The sequence below is a fragment of the Brachycentrus maculatus genome, unplaced genomic scaffold (genome assembly GCF_059751285.1).
Source record: "Brachycentrus maculatus isolate JH-2025_06_01 unplaced genomic scaffold, ASM5975128v1 h1tg000570l, whole genome shotgun sequence".
Taxonomy (NCBI): Eukaryota; Metazoa; Arthropoda; class Insecta; order Trichoptera; family Brachycentridae; genus Brachycentrus; species Brachycentrus maculatus.
The window spans coordinates 119,502-141,848 of NW_028281311.1; the positions used below are offsets into that span (position 1 = coordinate 119,502).

At 30.6% G+C, this 22,347-nt stretch overlaps 1 protein-coding gene across 1 annotated transcript in view; it reads right to left on the minus strand.

The window, feature by feature from the left end:
* The window catches only part of LOC148301365 (uncharacterized), an 89,958-nt gene extending 68,182 nt beyond the window's left edge, over positions 1-21,776 (minus strand). The window contains exon 1 of the mRNA XM_088273388.1: positions 21,531-21,776. Coding sequence (XP_088129514.1) covers positions 21,531-21,708 — 178 coding nt within the window. The 5' untranslated portion in view covers positions 21,709-21,776. The remainder of the gene's footprint in view (positions 1-21,530) is intronic.
* Between the last annotated feature and the right edge of the window lie 571 nt (positions 21,777-22,347).

The following is a 22,347-nucleotide window of genomic DNA, read 5'->3' on the forward strand; positions in this document are numbered from 1 at the left end:
TGGCCAATATGGGTGAGAAGGCAAGTTCCATGAACATAGCAGAATTTGAAAAACAGTAAAAAGGTATTTTTTAGCAGGGTTTTTGAAAACCCTGAAATATTTAAATACTTGAGTATATAAATATTTTAAACAATAAAACCCGCAATTGGCATTCCGATAGAGTATTTATTTAAAATCTTATAAAATTGGATCTGGCGGATTTTGAAAGTAGGTACTTATTAAATATTTTATAATAATTTCGATCACATCTAACTGCACCGTGAATGTTTATATGCATATAAACATGGTAAAATATGGGTTATTTCGAACACATTATTTTTATAAAGTTTTGACCTATTTTAGGTCAAATATGCATCTAAATCCTTATACGAGTATGTTGAAAATCGTTATATGAAGATGAATAAAAGAATTTTAAATAAGAATGAATTTGTTTGTTTTTTCAATGTTAAAGAATTAGATTTTCATAACATTTCTTCTTCAATTTATAAATTAAAATTATTGTTCTTTAATTACTGGGTTCGAAATATATAACATTTTTATTTTTACGAAAATTTACTTTTTGATTACAATGAGAAAATTTTCACGTAAAATCAAAGCAATTCTCAAAAAATCAGTATTTCGAAACGGTTAAATCTGTTTGATTATTAAATATTTCGTAGAATTTTAATTCGTTTAATTTTCTTTTATGATTTTTTTTCATTACTATTTTATGGTAATTAAAATTCAAAATAAATTTACTCCTAACTTAACAGTAATAATTTAAACTTGCTCTTTTGAGTTACCTTTAGGCAGTGAATAAAATTGTATACTAATTTCAAACATTACCAAAAAGATGACCCTAACAATAATTAAAAATAAAAGTTAATATTAAATTTGGGTAATAAAAGAAAACTTTTGTTTTTATACCACTTTGGTTTATTTATGACTACTAGTTTTAGAAACTAAGCTTCCTTCTACAGGTCTAAATGTAAACATTACATTTAGACCTGAGGATGTAGTCTAGTAGTCATAAATACAGTCAAGTGGTATGAAAACAAGTGTTTTCTTTAACAATTTTAACATGTCTTACCACGAAGTAAATGCCGAAACAATAAATAAAATATAAATTTGGATAATTTATATTGCGCCTTTTTCGTAAAATACTACCTCAAGGGCAAAAGTTTTTTCACTTAAAAAATATAACTTTCAATTAAGCAAAATCCTTACAAAATTAATCCATTTAAGTTTTGTTGAAATGAAGTTTCTTTTTTGCAGTTAAATCAGCAACGTTAGAAGAATCTTGATTACTTGGCTTCAAACAATAAGTTCTATCGAATGTTCCCTTCTTGAGCAAGCCAACCCAGATTTATTAAATTAGAACGCCGAGAATTAATGGAGAGGAAATTTCTTAAATAAAAGAGCGGCGCTTAAAGTCACATCGTGTTTAATGTTAAAGCTTACTGAAAATTATGTATTGGAAAGTATAAAATTACCCGGTAAAATACTAGTTATGTTACCAAATAAAAATATATATATAATTTTTTACCCTGTTTTGAAGATATTGAAATTACAATTACAATATTTTAATCACCTTCGTACCTTATTAATTTATTTGACTTGAGAATGATAATGTAACCAATTAATCTGTACTTTGATATTTTAGTAAAGACGAAGAATAATATGGGAATTTGAGTATTTACAGGGCTTATGACCTGTCTTGGACTTTTTATTCTTCTTCATCTATATTGAGATGTCAAAATGTAAAAATAACTCTAATAAATAATAATAATAAAACCCTTATCCGCTCCCCAATGGTGCATAGGGCACTGCGTCATATAAACGCAGTGTTATCTTGACCGTTTACAAATGAAGGAAAGGTGATCGGCCCTCCGCTTCAGGTACCAGTCCAGGGTAATAATGAATAAATATGACAGTGAAAAAAATCACTTCTATTTATTTTACCCCCCTTGGGAATCGAACCCGGGACCTCCAGAACGGTAGCCGAGCGTGCTGACCATTACACTACGGAGGCGGACAGAATAACTCTTAAGTGGAAAAAATCAATATTTGTTAACGAGTATTTGGACACACTCAAATATTTTCCATATTCTTCTTCATCTTTGATGAGATGTTAAAAATAATATCTCAAAACGTATGTTAATTTTTTACGAAATTCGTGTGAAATGATATTATTTTGTAATACTGTAAACATATCGTTGCTTCAAAAACAATGCATGGTCATTTTGTTATAAACGAGTTATAAATGTCATTCGCATTGTAATCGACTGTTTTTTGCAATCACTTTAAATAAAATTGTAAATAAAGCTTTACTATAAATAAATAATCTTTTTACCGGAATTTGAATATTTTAATGAATTGATTTTAAAATTGGACCTACGTATAGAAAATATGGTAATTGACTCGTTTTTATGTTAAAATATTGAACAATATTTACAAAAAAACATCTTAAAAATGAGTGACATACTCGTACGTATGTTATTTGTCTATTCATAAAAAATATAAGTTTTTTGTTATTTTGTATTACTACGAATTTGTAAGTTAAAAATTTACATATAAGGGAGTGATCCCAAATTGTTAATTTAAAAATGCTCAGATTCAGGTTACAACCAATCTTGAACAAACGTAGGAACATTTTAGTACGGATATGTTATTATATAATTCAGTTCTAGAGCTCGCGCGAGGATATTCGTTTAGGGGATGAAAAACAAAGTAGGGAGGGAAGAGGTAGAGAAGGGGGCGCTACAGCCTGTATAACAAAATGATCCTCTCATATTTTCGGCAGATGGAAGCCTATTGTAAGCCTATGTTTCGTACTGCATTATATGGTAAACCCACACAACCCTATAAATTTCAGGAACTGAAAAAATATTCCATGTCTTTCAGATTCGTTCTGATTCGATCTGATGTTATTCGATTTTTAAGGTTTTATTTTTTAACAGGCTTTTTTATTCCGTTTTATGAAAATTTATATCCGTTTTGTGAACATGAAATTTAAGTTTGTTGGATGCTTTATTTTATGACAATTGTCGCTCGTAATTTAAAACTATTTTATCTCAAAATAATTCAATAATATAGTCGCAACATTTTGAGTGCGTCAAAATACATATCCACAAATCAGAGTTCTTTCCATAGGAGTTATTTTTACATCCAGTGAAATAAACTGAACAGTGAATGCTTTTTTATGTGTGCCCTTTGCACCATTGGGTGCAGATAAAGGTTTGAAGAAGAAAAAGAAGAAGAACTGATATACTCTGTACTGTATGTAGGAGTTTTAAAATTTTAAATACTTTGATTGTTCTTCGCGGGAATGGTGAATGTTACACTCGCGTAAAGTAACCACTTATCCAACCTAAGATAGGTCATACGCTTTAAAAATATCCAGACTTCCGTATTTTTCTTATTTTAAGATGTACCAAATTTACCAGAAAGTCATACCAATATTTAAGTTTTTATTTTTAAATTGCTATTTTTACTTATAAACTTCATCATTTTTCTTCAGAAACATCTGGACCCTTAATTTGATGCTGTCTTTTCTAGCATCCACTCTTCTAGAGCCTTTTGATTTTGTGAGAAGTCAGAGAGGTATATGCTTCATAGTGTCAAAATATATAATCATAATACAAGGCATTATCTCATACTTAAAAGCGACTCTTTGGTCTTTCCCCTTGGGTATCTATCAATTAGGAACCGGAGCGCGATTGCAGGAAGGATCTTGTTGTCGCATTCTATATTTACCTGAGAGAAAAAAAGGAAAACGTTAAACTTTGAAACGTTTATGGTTGCCTTGTGTCGTGTAGGTAAAAAGTACTATTTTTTTAAATAACATTTATTTCCCAATATTTTAGGTATGTCAAAATATTTATTCATAAATCTGGGTGTATGTATACTCGTAAATACGTTCATATACAAACTTACTTATTATAACCCTTATCCGCACCCAATGGTGCATATGGCACTGCATCGTATTGACGCAGTGTTTTCTTGATCATTACTTACACGAAGGCAAGGTGATTACTCTTGCGCTTCAGGAACCAGTCCAGGGTAATATTAAATTAATATTACAGTGTAAAAATCACTAATATTTATTTTCACCCCCCTGGGAAACGAACCCGGGACCTCGAGCACGGTAGCTAAACACGCTGATCATTACACCACGGAGGCGGACAGCAAATAAACAAACAAACATATACAAATAAATAAATATTCCCTTATAATTTATAGGGATTTAAAAACAAAGTTCCATCCTCTCTGCCTACCCCTGCGGGGAAACGGCGTGATGGTAGTAGTAGTAGTAGTAGTAGTAGTAGTAAAAACAAAGTTATATTTTAATGATAAAATGAAAAATCACAAAGTTATTGCTTCATATGTAAATTACTTTCATTTTTAAATCCATGTTTTTTATCGGGGACCAACAAGTCACCTTATGTGTCTTATCAGTGGAGTTTTTTTTGATACTTTTAATTTTTTTATATTTCTATATTATATACACAAAACAAAAATTAATTAATTTAAAAACATTTTTTTAAAATTATTAACTAACTAATCATTACGCTGCTTCCCCGCAGGGGTGGGCAGAGAGAATAGAACGCCACACCACTCTGTCCTTGCAAACATTCTTCGCCTCTTCCACGTTCATACATCTCCTCATACATACCCACCGATTGTTTCGACTCCTAACCTGACCACTTTCAAGTATTTGGCATACTTGATTAAACCATATTTTTCTCGGTCTTCTTTGCTCCTTTTTCCAAATACATTCGCCTTAAATTTATTACCATCTTGAATTATTTATTGTTATTATATACTCGCTCAGCTACCGTTCTGGAGGTCCTGGGTTCGATTCCCAAGGGGGGTAAAATAAATATAAGTGATTTTTTCACTGTAATATTTATTCAATACTACCCTGGACTGGTACCTGAAGCGGAGGGCTGATCACCTTTCCTTCATGTGTAAACGATCAACATAACACTGCGTTTATATGACGCAGTGCCCTATGCACCATTGGGGTGCGGATAAGGGTTTTATTATTATTATATACTAATGGCTAAATCTATTGTTTACTCATGGTAAAACTCGATAATCTAAATGATATAATATACGTTATATAAACACAAATATACATTTATATTCTCTGTACGTAGGAAAGAGGAAGGTATAATGTCTGTTAGTAGTTTTGAAGTTATTCAAAACATTCGAGGATTAACGCATTGTTTATCATGGCTTTTAATATGTAAAATAACTAACAGTTACACTATTATAATGTCCACCTCCGTTGTGTAATGGTTAGAGCAGGGGTTCCCAATATTTTTCAGCCCGCGGCGCACTCACAAGTTTAGTATTTTGTCACGGCGCCCTACTTAAGTAAGCTATTTGGTAAAGTCAATGTGACTATATATGTATATACATATATTATAGTCGAAAGAAATAGGTAGGTACCTACAATAAAAAAAGTTGGGTAGAAAGATGTTAGCTCTCAAAAAATAAATTGTTGCTTTATAGGTACCTGAGAATATTTGTGGTTTCGGATAGTGATAGAGGATCGACTCACGGCGCCCCTCTTTACTTTCTACGGCGCACCAGGGCGCCGCAGCGCACACATTGGGAACCCCTGGGTTAGAGTATTTAACTACCTTGCTAGAGATCCCGGTTTCGATTCCCAGGGGGATGAAAATAAATGATTGTGATTTTACACTCAAATATTGAAAAAATATATCTGTGGACTGGTCCAAGAAGCGCAGGACTGACTTCTTAGTCTTTATGTAAGTAACGATCAAAATTAAAAAAACAAATTTATGAGGCGAATGTTAGTGGGAAAAGAAGCAGAGGAAGACCGAGAAAACCATGGCACGATCAGGTATACCAAATACTTGAATGTGGTCAGGTTAGGAGTCGTAACAATCGGCGGGTATGTATGAGGAGATGCATGAACGTGGAAGAGGCGAAGAATGTTTGCAAGGACAGAGTGGTGTGGCGCTCTATTCTCTCTGCCTAACTCTGCGGGGAAGCGGCGTGATGGTTAGTTAGTTGTTTTTTCTATCAAAATAAAACTGCGTCAATACGATGCAGTGCTCTATGCACCATTGGATGCGGATAAGGTTTAGAATAAATATTAAAATAACAAAGTATAGAAATGTTTAGTCAAATAGTAAAAAGGTACTTTTAAGATACTGTCCTGTTAATAAAGTTTTTACTGAATGAAATTTATTTTCTGAATTCATTAGTATGACACAAGTAAGAATATTCAAAAATGCTATAAATATCATATTTATTCATTACAAAAAGCTCGTATTTTCTAGACCATAATTGCTTTTACTCGTACTTAAAAAAATTATATTATGATGTGACAAATATTATTTAAATTATTTTATTATTTCTAAATTTTCATGTAATTGTAGTATCAATATTTAAAAAATTACTTTCCCTATTTATTGCCCGAAATATTTTAAATACATTTCAAATCAGTGTATTCTTACTAACTTAATATTAAAATTGAAATGTAACTTTGTTTCAAAATCTCTAGAAATATTTTATTACTACTTAATTATAATGTCTACTGCTTAGCTTCGAGACCGGTAGACATTATACTTAAGATGAAATAAAATATGTATAGTGATTTTAAAAAAAAAAGTTATATTTTAATTATAAAATGGAAAATCACAAAGTTATTGCTTCAAATATAAATTATAAAACAAAAAATTATTTAAAATAATTCTTTCACAACCTTTTCTCAGAGATTATTATTATTTTTTAAACTCGTCTATAAGCATTGCGATGTTGTAAGCAGGGTTGACTCTCGTCTTTAAGACAATGTTTCTATGAATACTTTAGGAAGTACTAGTAGACGTCTGAAGCAAACAGAGGGTAGTATACATGATACGTTTACATTTGTCTTCAATCTTATATTGATTCGGGTCGTATCATTCATATTCTCGACTCCCGAAACACATCCTTTTTCAGAGCGGCTTTTCCTAAATACGGCAACCTTGCTGGATTTCAATTTACAGCCGTAAATATTTAAGGAAGGCTTTGCCGAATTAACCACCGGATGTAGGAAAAGGCGCGAATCGGAGGAGCGGGCTTCCGGTATCATTGTCGCAGTGCAGTATAATAATTGTGGATACATCCACACGTCGGCGCTGGCCGGAAGTAATGGGGTAAAAGGTTTTTTATTCCTTTTTCTGTGGTCATCCTTTCAATCGGAACAAAGCGGTTTTTTAATGCATTGTGCAAATATTATGCCTTTCAAAAATATTTTTTTATATATTTAAAGCTTTTAACAGGAGACTCACGCTGTTAACATATTTTAGGATTCTTTACAGCGAAAAGTAAAATAAATAAATTAAAAATTCATTAACTGAATAAAAATTTATATCATCTTTTAATCATGCTTAAAAATAAATATTTTTATCTTAAATAAGAATGTCAGATAAATAATTGTAAATGAAATACTAAAATAAATAAATAAATTAAAATGTAATACTTAAAAGTTTCATAGATTTATCTGATCAGTTTTTGCAGTTTGGCAACGATATATAAATAAAGAAATAAATGTTTATAAGCTATTTTCATATTGACATGACAATACTAATGAAGAAGAATATGGAAGTCTAGGGATTTAGGGAGAACTCGCTTGTGAATGGTAAATCAAAACGTAAACTTAAACCAGCCTACAGATCGTAAGCCCTGTTAATACCTAGGCTTCAGAATTTTTCTTCGTCTATGTTGAGATACTTTACAATCAAGCGGCTACCCAACTACGCTACGGCTTCTGCATTTGAAATATTATTGTTTTTTTATAGTTTTCGATCAATTATCGTGTGAATTTGGGAAAAATGTTATTCAAATAAGCTATACTCTTATATATTTTAATTATTCATTTTGATCGCAGTAAGTTTTTTTAAAGAAACGCGTTTTTAATATTCCTTGCATGAAATATATGTTCCCTTTGCTCCTGTAATATAAAAGACCGTATTTCATTCAACAGAAAATTAACTGTATTCAAACATTTTCACGAGGAAATATTATATGAATAATGTCGCATTTTTTTAATTTATCATCTTCATAATGGCTCTTTTATACGACAAAAATGTATTGTGTGACTCGTTTTGATAATCGTGGTCGTATTACTTTGCTTTCGCAATATTTTCAAAGCATTCACTTGAATAAAAAGTATTAAAATAAGCAAAAATATTCGGCAGACTTTGAAATTTTACTTGACACTCTGACATTATTAATTTAATAAGATTAATTATATGTACATTTAAGGGGATATAACATGTCACAGAATTCAACCACTGGCCGACCGCCGTAGAAGTAACACGTTTTTCTACACCCGATTTTTTTTCAAAGAATGTGGATTGGATTTTATTTTACTTTTTAATATGTAGGTATATAGAAAAAATTAACTTAAATAACTCTTTTGTTTTCAAAATCATATAATTATTTCAATGAGGAAATATTTATTTCTAAAGAAAAACAATTCAAAAGACAAAATTGAGTTGCGACGAAACGAAAACCGAACCTTAACATTGATTCTGAGGAAATAAATACCTCTTTTCACGGTAGCTTTGGACAATAAAAACAATAATAATTATTTATGATTTATTAAGCGCCTTTATCCTAAAATACTATGTATTTATTAATATGTATATATATATAACGTGGTAATATTTTCCTTTTGAAAATTAAGTGTAAATAATATGTAAAGTGGGTGTATAATAATAAAATAAACAATGTGTTGCTTTGTAATTAAAGAAACGACAATAAAAGTTTATTCTTAATTAATCTTTACAATAATTTCTATATCTATCTGATTCTGACAGTTAATAATATTATCGGAAGTCTTTTGTTTTATTCTGAGCGACGCATGCGACATCTGGTGGTATTTTATGTAGGTACTATTTGTAAGTAGGTACTTAATAAAATGTATAGGTAGATACCTAGTTATTTTATTACATCTCCATATATATATATATATATATATATATATATATATATATATATATATATATATATATATATATATATATATATATATATATATATATATATATGAATATATATATATATATATATATCACTCACTCCTTTCAACAACGACAGATATAACAAAACTTGATTTTTCAGGAGATCGTTTTTAAAGTTTAAAAATATAATACAAATATCAAGCCATTTACTGAAATCTTTACTATGCAACAGATCTTTTAAGGTAAAACCAGAATGTTTTTTTTCCATTTGAAAAATATTTAGTATTTTCAAAAAAATAATTAAACAATACCTTTTCTCCAAAATGAAAAAACAACACTTTCTACAATGTAGCGGGTAGATATTAAATAAAAAATATGCAGCTTTTTCTGGAATATAGTACATTTTCTGGGCATTCCGAAAACATGAACAACTGAAAGTTAACGATTTTTGATATATGACGTTGTTGAAAGGAGTGAGCGATATATGGGTCATATTAAAAGACTCCGCGGTTTTTTGGTACATTTTTGAACTAAATATTTTTAATTGAAAATCGTTGACCATTATTAACTGTGACCTTTTGCCATCTTTCGGGGAGCTTCATAATTCCATTGGCATAGAATTTCTGTGGTTTATCGTCGAAAAATGTAGCCAAGTAATTACAGCGGCGCTTCGGTCGGTATATAGAACTAAAAATACTAGGTTATTTTATGTTTTATTTAAAGAGTAAACATAATTCAAAACACGAACAAAAAAAATAAATGAAAAAATTTACTTTTTTTTTAAAAATTAAAACAAGTCTTAATTTCAATAATTAAAAAAAAATAATAATAATAATAATAATTTTTTGATAAATTCCGATAAAAAGCGTCAAGTGGCCATTGGCGACCTCAGTTCCGTTTCTTATCTTATGTAATTCAAATATGTCAAAACAAGCGAGCAGTGCTCGGGTTGGCGCGATAGAGCAAATGCTCCGTCCGCGTACACCCCTCGTCCAAAAGCGTATTATTATTATTATTATTAACAGTCTTATGATTTTTACCAGCTCTTTCACTGTCTGTATAATTCTTTGTGGTTAACAAAAAAAATATGGTTCATCCATCAGACCAAGCACCCACCCTGTAGAATGCAGACGGTAGGTTTATTTTTCACCAATTTATTTTACTTAGCTGTGGCATTTATTTCACATTTCGCGATGAAAACCGCGGCGAGCCATCTTGTTGATTTATGGCGTCATGAAGCTAGTTTGCGAAACAAATGAACGGTGTGACGTCATTAATCAGGAACTACCTTAGCAATCTCAAGGGATGTGAAGGATTACATAGTTCCTCTTAGGTACGACTCGCAAATTGTGGCGACTGTACATGCGCGGTTTGGGATAATTTAATGGAAAGGTGGTTCGATTAGGATCGTTAATGGACCTTGATAAAGTGTGGTTAACCGCGTGGCCAACTAAATACACTAGAAAATGAGGTATTTTATTCTTTCTGGGCAGGTATTTAACATATCGGTTCAATATATGAGTAGAACGGAACAATTTTAGTGGATCTTCACTCACTGCATGTTATCCTGATCAGACTGAAATTGATCACTGAACCAGCCTATGACAGGTCATAAGCCCTGTAAATACCCATACTTCCATATTCTTATTCATCTACACATGTTGAGATGTCAAAATGTAAACAATTAATTGACTTAAAACAAGTCATATAAGTATCAAATTAATATTTAACCCCCCCCCCTGAGAATAAAGCCCGGGACCTCCAGTACGGTAGCCGAGTGTGTTAATCGTTACACTACAGAATCCGACAAAATCATATATATATACACCGCAGGACAAAAAAATTTACGAGTTTACTTGCTACCGCACGCCTTGACTTTACTGAACTCTTTTTCTAAGAAATCCTTTATCGATACCTCTTTCTTTTGTTCAATAAATTAAAGACACTTTGTGTCACCTTTCTACAATATTTATATTTTAAAATGTCTCAACAATTTTGTTTTACCCGCGTTTGAGGGAACATAACACAACAATCATGGAAAGTGCAAAGCAAATGTCGATAGCGATAAAATCCAAAATAATCACACTGTCGCAACAAAACATATCTAATTGTAAAATATCTCGTCGAGTTGGGTATTCAGAAGGTGCAGTGAGGTTTTTATTTAAAAAATTCCAACAAACTGGATCCATAGAACGGAAAAAAGGAAGCGGATGGGGGCGCGCGACATCTGCCCGAGATGATCGCTTAATAAAAAAAATTGTTACGCGCGATCGATTTTTAACGGCACTTAAAATACACGCAGAGATGCAGTCTACTAGTTAATCAACATTTTCAGTAAAAACAGTGTTCAGGCGGCAGTTGGAGCATGGTTTCCAAGCATGAAGTCCCGCAAAGAAACCATTACTGACGAACAAAATGCAGAAGGCTAGACTGGATTGGGCGAAGGAGCACCAGAATTGGACCTTGGAGGATTGGCAAAATGTTATTTTCTCCGATGAATCAAAATTCAACCTTTTTGGTCCAGACGGCATAAAGATAGTTCGACGAAAACTTGGGGAAAAATACCATCCGTCTTGCGTCACTCGAACCGTTAAACATTCACCCTACGTCATGATTTGGTAGTGCATGACAGCGTACGGTTTGGGACCTCTAAATTTTATACAGGGTACGATGAATGCCATCCAGTACAAAAAAGTGCTGAAAAACCATCTTATTCCAACAATCGAGGACATTACGCAGTATACCGCGGACCCGATTTTTCAGGACGATTTGGCGCCGTGCCATAGAGCCCGCACTGTGAGTACAAATATTTATTTTTTAATGCACTTTGTAGACCACTTGATAAATAATTTATTGTTTTTCTTACAGATCATTGAATACAAGGATAAAATTGGCTTAAAATCGTTGACGTGGCCCGGGAATAGTCCTGATTTGAACCCGATAGAAAATTTATGGGCGATTATGAAAAAAAAAAGATGGGAAAAAAAATAAAAAAACATTGAGGAATTAAAAAAAAACTTGATTCAAGTTTAGGAAGAAGAAATAACATCAGAAATTTAAGATTCGCTTTACGCTTCGTTAAATAATAGAATTTTACATGTTATAAAAAATAAAGGTGAATTCACTAAGTATTAAATATTTTTAAATGTTATAAATATGTTTAAATGTAAAATAACTTAATTTAAAATAAAGCGATTAGAACCTTCTTCTTAAATATGAATTAAAAAATTACATGTCTTTTATTACTCCATCACAAACACTCGACCATAAATGAACCGTTATGGGTCTCTAAGGTTCGGATAATCTGATACCTGGTATATAATGGCAATTTCTAAGTATAATTCATGAGTAAGATCTTTCATTTTAACCTTGAAGTAACGAGAAGTCATCACATATGTTAAACAATACAAAAAAAACTAATTAAATATCAAGAATAATTCATTATGTGTCAATTTTAGTTTTTTTGAGGACTCGTAAATTTTTTTGTCCAGGGGTGTATATATATATATATATATATATATATATATATATATATATATATATATATATATATATATATATATATATATATATATATATATATATATATATATATATATATATATATATATATATATATATATATATATATATATATATATATATATATATATATATATATATATATATATATATATATATATATATATATATATATATATATATATATATATATATATATATATATATATATATATATATATATTTTTATATATTTACATAATGTTTTATATTTTTTTATATTGTACGTACCATTTTTTTTACTATATGAACGTTAGAAGCTTATACTCTTTACATCAAGGTATGGAAAAATATAAATAAATAAATATACCAAAAAAGGTACTTACAATTACAATACTTTGTATGATGTATGAAAGTAACAATATAATTAATGGAATTATTGAATTGAATAATTGCGATTATCAACTTGGATAAAGCGTGATCAGAGATTTTGGCTAATATATCGGCCGATGGTTCACGAGTCCACATTGCAGGGAGTATAAATAACCAGAGTTAATCTTGGCATTGGGTCGTACCGTGTACTTACTGCATACACCCAACAACAGATGCAATTTCATAATATTCCGATATCTAATTAATTTATTTATAAATTAAAATAGATGTTCGAATAGTGAAATAATGCAATCTCATAATATTCCGATATCTAATTAATTTATTTATAAATTAAAATAGATGTTCGAATAGTGAAATAATGCAATCTCATAATATTCCGATATCTAATTAATTTATTTATAAATTAAAATAGATGTTCGAATAGTGAAATAATGCAATCTCATAATATTCCGACGTCTAATTAATTTATTTATAAATTAAAATAGATGTTCGAATAGTGATGTAATGCAATCTCATAATATTCCGGTATCGAATTAATTTATTTATAAATTAAAATAGATGTTTGAATAGTGAAATAATGCAATCTCATAATATTCCGATATCTAACTTATTTATTTATAAATTAAAATAGATGTTCGAATAGTGAAATAATACAATCTCATAATATTCCGACATCTAATTAATTTATTTATAAATTAAAATATCTGTTCCATAAAATTACCCAATCAAATGCAGTTATCTAAAAATATTGTAAAATTCCTTGATGATTCCTTCAGTTATAGCAAATAAAAACCTATCAGCGGAAGCTAAACTGACAGTGAACAACGGAGTCCTGGTTCCAACTCTAATGTATGGAAGTGAAATATGGATTTGGCAAAAGAAGGATGAAAGTAGACTGAATGCAGTCGAAATGCGATATCTCAGAAGAATGTGCGACAAAACGATGTATGATAGATGTTTGAATAGTGAAATAAGGAAGGAATGCAAAGCTGAGATAAGCATTATCGATAAAATTAATAAAGGTGTGTTGAGATGGTTTGGACATGTAGAACGAATGAATGAGGAAAGAACGGTAAAACAAATTTATGAGGGGAATGTTATTGAAAAAAAGAGCAGAGGGAGACCGAGAAAAACATGGCACGATCAAGTATGCCAAATACTTGAAAGTGGTCAGGTTAGAAGTTGTAACAATTAGCGTGTGAGATGAGCAGATGCATGAACGTGGAAGAGGCGAAAAATGAAAGAGGCGACACAGTGGTGTGGCGTTCTATTCTCTCTGCCTGCCCCTGCGGGGAAACGGCGTGATGGTTAGTTAGTTAGTAAGTTATAATTTCGCAAACAGGATCTCATTTATTAAATGAATGGCTTTAATTATACAAATCGTTCGTATATTTTCCATAAGCCCTACACACGCGGCCGTATTCGGGCCCCCAGGGAATGTCCTGCGGCAAATCCATTAAACTGGCTGAATCTGTACGTACTGTTTTCCCTAAAGCACTTAATATCCTTATTCATACCTCCTAATTTACGGCAAATTCTTTTTTGTAATATTCATCGTTTTTATAAATATTTATCCGTTGGAATGATTAGTTAATTAAATTAAAAATGTGGGCGAATGTGCGGCAAAACGATGGTATACGTATGGATGTTCGAATGGTGAAATAAGAAAAGAATGCAAGGCTGAGATAAACACTCTCGATAAAATTAAGGTGTTGAGATGGTTTGGACATGTCGCTCCTCACTCCTTTCAAGATCGTCACAAATCAAAAAACTTGATTTTTACAGGAGAACATTCTTAATGTTTAAAAATACAATACAATGTATTAAAAATGAATATCAAGCTACTTATTGAACTTTTTACTGTGCAACAGATTTTTTTAGATATAACCTGAATGTTTTTTCTCCATTTGAAAAATTACTAGTATATTTAAAAAATAATTAAACAATACCTTTTCTTCAAAATGCAAAAACAACACTTTCTGCCGTGAAGCGGGTAAATATTAAGTTAAAAGTATACCGCTTTTGCTGGGATATCGTACATTTTGTGGACATTCCGAAAACATGCACAACTGAAAATAGTCGATTTTTGATTTATGACTTTGAAAATTATCTGAAAAAGTTTTTATTTATTTAAGACGTTGTTGAAAGGAGTGAGCGATATGTCACATCGCTCACTCCTTTTCAGAATGTCTTAAATAAAAAAAAACTTGATTTTTCAGATCATTTTAAAGTTTAAAAATATAATAAAATATTAAAACTAAATATCAAGCCACTTTTTGAACTTTTTACTGTGCAACGGATCTTTTTAGGTAAAATCTGAATGTTTTTTCTCCATTTTAAAAATAACTAGTATATTTAAAAAATTATTAAACAATACCTTTTCTTCAAAATGCAAAAACAACACTTTCTGCCGTGTAGCGGGTAAATATTAAGTTTAAAATATGCCACTTTTGCTGGGATAAAGTACATTTTCTGGACATTCCGAAAACATGCAAAACGGAACTTTTCATATTTCAGATGAAGTCCATCTAGGATGATAAAAATGATGGGGCTTAATATGTCATTTCAAATAGTTATCGAATCTTTATAATAATTTTAATAGAAATTAAAAATATTATTTATTAAACTTATTAGTATGCAAAAAAAAATCGGGAATAATCTTACATATGGGTACAAAATATGAAGTTTTCTTTAATAAAATATATTAAATTCAAGTATAGATGTGTCTGACGAAGTAATATATAGGATCCTTTCAATGGAAGCCAAAATATAACTTCCCAAAGTTTGGACGTGGAGAACAGAATATATTTCACATAAATTTTTGTGTTTTGCAATTTTATCTCATTTTAGCTTCGTTTATCTCAAACGAAAGATCCTGGTGAAGTTTTTGATACCTTATGAATAAGTTAACCTACCCAAGCCTATGTGGGAAAATACACGACCCCTAATAAACATTTTATAATTCTTATACGTACATATTTCCTCCGACCTTTTCTGTACTCGAATATCCCACAACTGCTGTATTGGATTGAGAGAGTGTAAACATCATCATTAATTAGACGAAGTCAATATTGGATAATATACTGAATATATATGTTGGGGTGAAAGCAAATATGTTTTTGTTACATATCTGTGAATCGAGTTCTAGACCTAGTTTAGGATATAAAAAAACACGCTAGTAACGTTACATGTTTGCTTTATATAATAAAACAACATTTTTTTAGTGTTTTCTACTTTTATTTTATTTGACCAGTGAACGAGTTTTGTCACTGTTGATATCATCAGACTGGTGAAATTACCGTTATCGAAATCCAAGGATACCAGCCTTTTTTTTAATTATGCATAATGGCTTATTTTGGGGTCTTTATTCCCCCTTTATATTTTAATATTTGTACTATATACATTTTTACATCTCGGTAATTTTATGATGAATTGAACTATCATTTATTTAAATAGGTAATTTATTTAAATATTAACCATCTTCGTTACTATATTTTTAATTGTTTTAAAAGTGTGTTCAATGGCCATACGATCCTAACGGACCCAAGCCAGTTGTCCCAGATGCGTCAACTTTGACCAGGAAATCAGTGGTGGTACGGATACTTACTCAAGGAAGCTAGGGGTTTTAAAAAGACAAAAAAAAATGAATCAAATAAGTATTCAAAGCTCTCAACGTGAGTTTTTGTATTAAATATGTTTGAATATATTACAAGTTTAAAATAAAATGACCATATAAAAACAAAATATTATTGCAACTTTATTATTCAGCTTCTTTCTCAAGACTACAAATTAATTAAAACTTTATAAAATAAAACAACTTTGTTTTAACCACTTTTTATTGGTACACTTTTTCCAACCAAGTTGTCGTCCGGAGTGGACGTATTCGCTGCGCAATGCTCAATAAAGCAACATTTAGGAGTTTTTTTCCCGTTTTTTAAATCACATATTTTAAATCACATTTTCATTTAGTGTAAGGGAAGGGTAATTAACTATAACCTTACTATGAGTTTTTCAATGTTTTAGAATTAGTACATAAACCCTGAGGATGACAAGGTTCTTGTCGAAAAAGTGTACCAATATAAAGCGGTTAAAAAAGTTTTATTTTATAAAGTTTAAAAAATATATTATTATTTTTTAAATAAATATAACCATAAAAGTACGTAGGTACACAAGTGATTCGTGCTCACTTCCATTATATAATTGAAAAATACCTACGCTCGTATGGAAACCTGACTTGAACTATTTATAAAGTAAATCTCCCTTTACCCCAAAAATTAAACGCAAACTTGGCTACCAATTATAATTTTCACATCACGTGTTCACATTATTCCAGCTGGGAGAAATACACCCCCCAAATTTTTCATTACTTTATCTCACGCAAAATAACAGTTTGGTTTTCAGTCCATAATAGCGCAGACTTATTTTATTTACTGTTTATTATTTCACCATCAATCCGTTATGAGCTCGTAAATTAATTTGGAAGTTGACGAGTGCACAGATTTATAGCCGCTTCATAGAATGATATTAAAATATTCACGATTCGTGACTTTATGGGTTAACTGCAGTTCAATAAAATCGATCAGATTTTAGGGTCAATATCAGTACAACTATTGAGTGATGAGCTTGACTCAAATTCAATACAACGGTTTCGAAATACAAAGAAAATAGGTTGCATTTTTAACATTTTCTATTTATATTGATGAAAACAAATTTAATCGATGAAAACATTTTTTTCGATAGAAATAAAGTCTTATTAATTTTATTTTTCAAAATACTAAGAAAATAGGTAATAAATCGGATATCCTTAATTTATATTGAAAATAATACAATATCGATGTAAAATTATTTTTTTAAATTAGAAATACAGGCTTTGTAATTTTATTTTTGAAAGAAGCTTTATTTTAAAATTTATTATTCTCAGTAAACCTGTTGTGATATTTAGAAAATCTTTTGTTTCCACTGATTTTAATTCGAATAAAAATATATTTAAATAGTTTTTCTTTGTAGCCGTTCGTTTGTAAAAGTATAAGTACCTACTTTTTCTGTAATAAATACTCTCATATGTCTATAACTCGATATTATTGATCTGTTATATTCCCAAATAAAATATAGTATAGTAAATAAATAATAACACCACTTAAAGAATACCGCAAAAATAAAAACCTATTACAAAGCGTATTTGAGCATTCAGCATCGTCGTCCATATCAAACATCATACTTTGAAATACGTGTCACAATAGATCTAAAGAAATAGTGGTATTTACCGAGTAAATTTTACATTAAAAATATTAATCAAAGATATTACCACAAAATTTGCCGAATAAAGAATTTAAATATTTTTTTGTATTTATTTATTTCACTTTTTCATGATAAATATGTTGAATTTAAAATACGAAATAACTTACTAGTATCTTCGTTTATAAAAATTTTGTTTTGTGTTTATAGCATACAAAGAGATATTTAAATTTCCCTTTTGAGCGATATAAAAGCGAGATAATAATTTATTATACATAACATCGTATCGCCCTGTTATAAAACTCGTATTCTGGTAGTATTCGTTTAAAATAAGCCTTTGATCTTCAATTGCGATATTACTGTAATATTTTTGTATTATTTTAATACTAAGCGAGGGTTATTTTTCTCTCGGCGATCCAGAGACTGTCAGGGCTAGCTTGTGGGATTCAATGGGGCAATCAAAGTGAAGAAGAAGAAACAAGTTCGTCCAAGGAAAGGGTTATAAATTGGCATGACGTAGGTGACGTTGTCTATGATAGAAGAACCTACTACCTAAGGACAAAGAGAGCTGACCACAATGGTCTACGAAGACGATAAGTTAGGATTGAGCCAGGAAGAAGATTTGTATTAAATGTAAATTTTAACAAACACGAACGTTTTACAGAATACCCCCAAAAAATCACTTAGAAAACAAAATAGTACTTTCTATTAAATTTAAAAACAACTACATAAGATATTAACCCTTTGGACGCGAAAATCGATTAAAATCGCCCTATATTTTTTTCTCCTTTGGACGCTTAAATCGGCTATAGTCCATGACTTGTAAAAGCCATTGACTAAAGTAAACAAATAAAAGGAATTTTATAGAATACTATATTTTTTATGAAAAATTTGTATTTTTTAAATCAACCTTTATTTTTTGCTTAACGCGTTCAAAGTTTTAAATACAGTCTACATGAGTGGTTTCCAAACTTTTTTGGCCCGCGGACCCCTTTTCATAGTCAAAACTTGCCCTCGAACCATATCGTAGTCGTACAGGAAAAAAAAACAACTACCAAAACGTATAATGTTCAGGAGGGCCATTTAAGTCACTATTGCTTCGCAAGAAAATAAACACAATTGCAGGTTGTCATTTTTAACTAGTCAATATATTAAACTTCCTAGTTTAAAATCCTTTGAAATTTTTTCAGGGCAAGATTAAGCTAGTAAGATATCAAAAAGTTAATGATAACGTTTTTGTAAAACAATGCACTTGGTCACTTTCTCCTGTATGACTACGATATTTGAAAAAGACTATAAATACATAATAGAAAAATTACAAATATATTTTTGATGCCTTGAATGGTAAATGATGACGTAAAAAAAAATTAAAATAAAACATATAGTTGAAAAACGACAATTTCCAAACATAGCAAATAATAACTCTTGGGATTTTTTTATACTTTTACAAATCTCACATTAGCTAAAAGTAACACTTCGTTTCCTGGTGATATTGACTCGTCAAGCTGTATAGAGAATTCAGTATAATAGTAGAAAGTAGTCACATGAAGTGTCCTTTCCTTATACAGTATAATTATACTCAGTAAAATTCATTTATTAATATCGAAAGGTGGTTTATGAAACGCATTGCGCATTACTTCACTTACACCTGCGAGAATAAGTTTTTCTTTCCTATTCCTCGCAATCAATAAAGATAAATAAAAATGTGTCACATTTTTTAAAATTTTATATTCAACCTTAAGCGGACACCTTGACGTTGTCCGGACACCTCCAAATCAATTTTTATTTTCCACGGACCCCCTGAATATATCGGAGACTTCTGGGAGTCCGTAAGGACCACTTTTGGAACCACTGGTCTACAGTATCAATAGTCTACATCAAAATGGTGACCTATAAATTAAATTTCCGTCTGGAACAGTAAAACGTAAAACAAACAATAGTTTATGATAGAAAATAAAAGAAACTATCGCTATTCGAGCAAGGCCATAATATAACATATGTTACATATTTGTTGCATCATCAAAACATTTTCCATTTTAGGATTCGATGTTGGTAAATTGAGGCAACATATAATTTATAAGCTAAAATTGTATTGCATGTCTCGTAACTATCGTAAAAAGATTTTTTTACTTAATTCTTTGTAACATAATCAATTTCTTCGCATTTTTTGATAGTTTGATCTAAACAAAGAAACCATTGTAATGTAAAATAGAATATCGTAAATTATTACCATTCTATTAATAAATTACATACGTTTTCTTTACAGTAATTTTCACGATTTGTATTTTTTTACGTGAAATATTTATATTCTCATTATGTATTGTACTAGCTATACCCGGCCACGCGTCGCTGTAGCTCAGTCTGGTTATTTGGAAAATAATGAAAAAAGCATGTTTTCTAATAAGTTTAATTCAACAATGCTTATTACGGAATATCAACAATGAGACAACAATGCAATCGAAAACATTGAGAATGCTTAGTTACACACACTGTCAAGAAGCACGCTGCTCGCCACGAGCAATGTTAAGTTTTGAGTGTATTGATGTTACTTTCAACAGATGGCGTTGCCATTGAGATAAATAAGTCGCTTTCAAAATGCATTTTTAACCTGTCACAGGTAAAAATACCTATTACAGGTATTTACAAAAAGTCGTTTTTTCGCACTTTTTTTTAAACATATTTTTGAAGTCACTATAGTTTTCAAATAAATCTAATGGTTTTTTCGTGAACACTTTACTTGAAATTTATCACCTACGTTACAACGTGAACAAGGAAATAAGAATTTTTTTATGTAGTACTTTGTTTTTAACTACTTCTTATTTGATATCGAACTACTTTTTGCAATTTTTTTCGACAAATATAACTAAAATTATTATATATTGTCTACTCTGAAGAAGATAAGATAATTATCTAAACCGCTTATTTAAACAAAACCAAGTAGAAATTAGTTAAATACTAAATTTGTTTTTTTTTAATATCGTCAAGAAAATTCGAAAAAAAAACAAAAACTTCAAATTTAAATATATATTTTTTATTATTTAAAAATTCAACGTCAACGTATAAATGTTTTTTTTTGTTAAAAATAATACTTTAATTGTAATATATTTGCTTATTTGTTTAGTGTTGACTGCATTTAAAATGCGGTTTAAAAAAAATCATTAACGTGAACTACAAACTAAAAAATATCGCGGTTAGAATCATTTCTAATCGATTATTGAAATACCATGAAAATGTTAAATGAAATCAATGGGACAACTTTATAATATTAAAATATTTTATGACCTCTCCATTTTTTCATCGTTGACAGAAAATCGTGCAATTTAGGCTTTAAAAAAAGAAATATCGTAAGGCACCTAAAAAAGTACAATTAAACAATGTGCTGATGAGTTGCCGCCAAAATTGCAATGACAGATAAAAGAGCGGGAAAATACTCACCGTCATGCGCTAACGTCATCATAGCCAGGACTTCGGTTCCTACTTCTTCTGACCTAGGACACGGGACGTATCCGTACTGCGGAGCCTTCCCGCCTCGCCCCGGGGACACCCTGTAGTGCCGTTTATCCGAAGACATGGCTATTTTCAAACTGGCAACGGAAGAAATTGCACTTTTCATCTAATATTTATGTCGTCTGCGTAGCGAAAATTATTGTCAGTGAGTATTTTCATCAGCGCCCGCTGCGCCGCGGCGGCGGATCTGACTGCCGCGGCTTCACTGATTCAATTTCCTCTCAATATTGTCATATAACAGGACGAAAAAGGAGCAATCTGCCGACAAACAAAACTCCGAACAAGAACAAAAAGGAACCCACTCTTCAAACCCAACAAACAAACCAGCCAAGTCTTGCCAATATTTCTTTTTGTTTGTGCTCTTCGCGCTTTCGTTTCAGCAGTTGGGGACGTGTTTGGCGTTGCGCAACGCCATCTAGCGGCAGTTCCGCTAAGCAGGAAAAGCTTTTGTACAACCAAACGAGCTTTGAATAAAATGTAACAGTCCTAAAGCTAAGTTCGCGTTGCCGTTTAACGACTGCAACGGTTTGTACGGGGTACCTATAAATTTAACTATTTAAACAGGCGGGCTTTTGGACCGATTTTAACTATTCAATCGTTGTTTTTGATTTCCTTGTAAATTTAATTAATCGAAAACTACAATTCAAGTTTTATATCAATCAATCAAAAACAACTATTCAATAACTATTCAAAATATTTCCTACAATATTTTATGTCCTAGATCAGTGTTTCCCAATTATCGGTA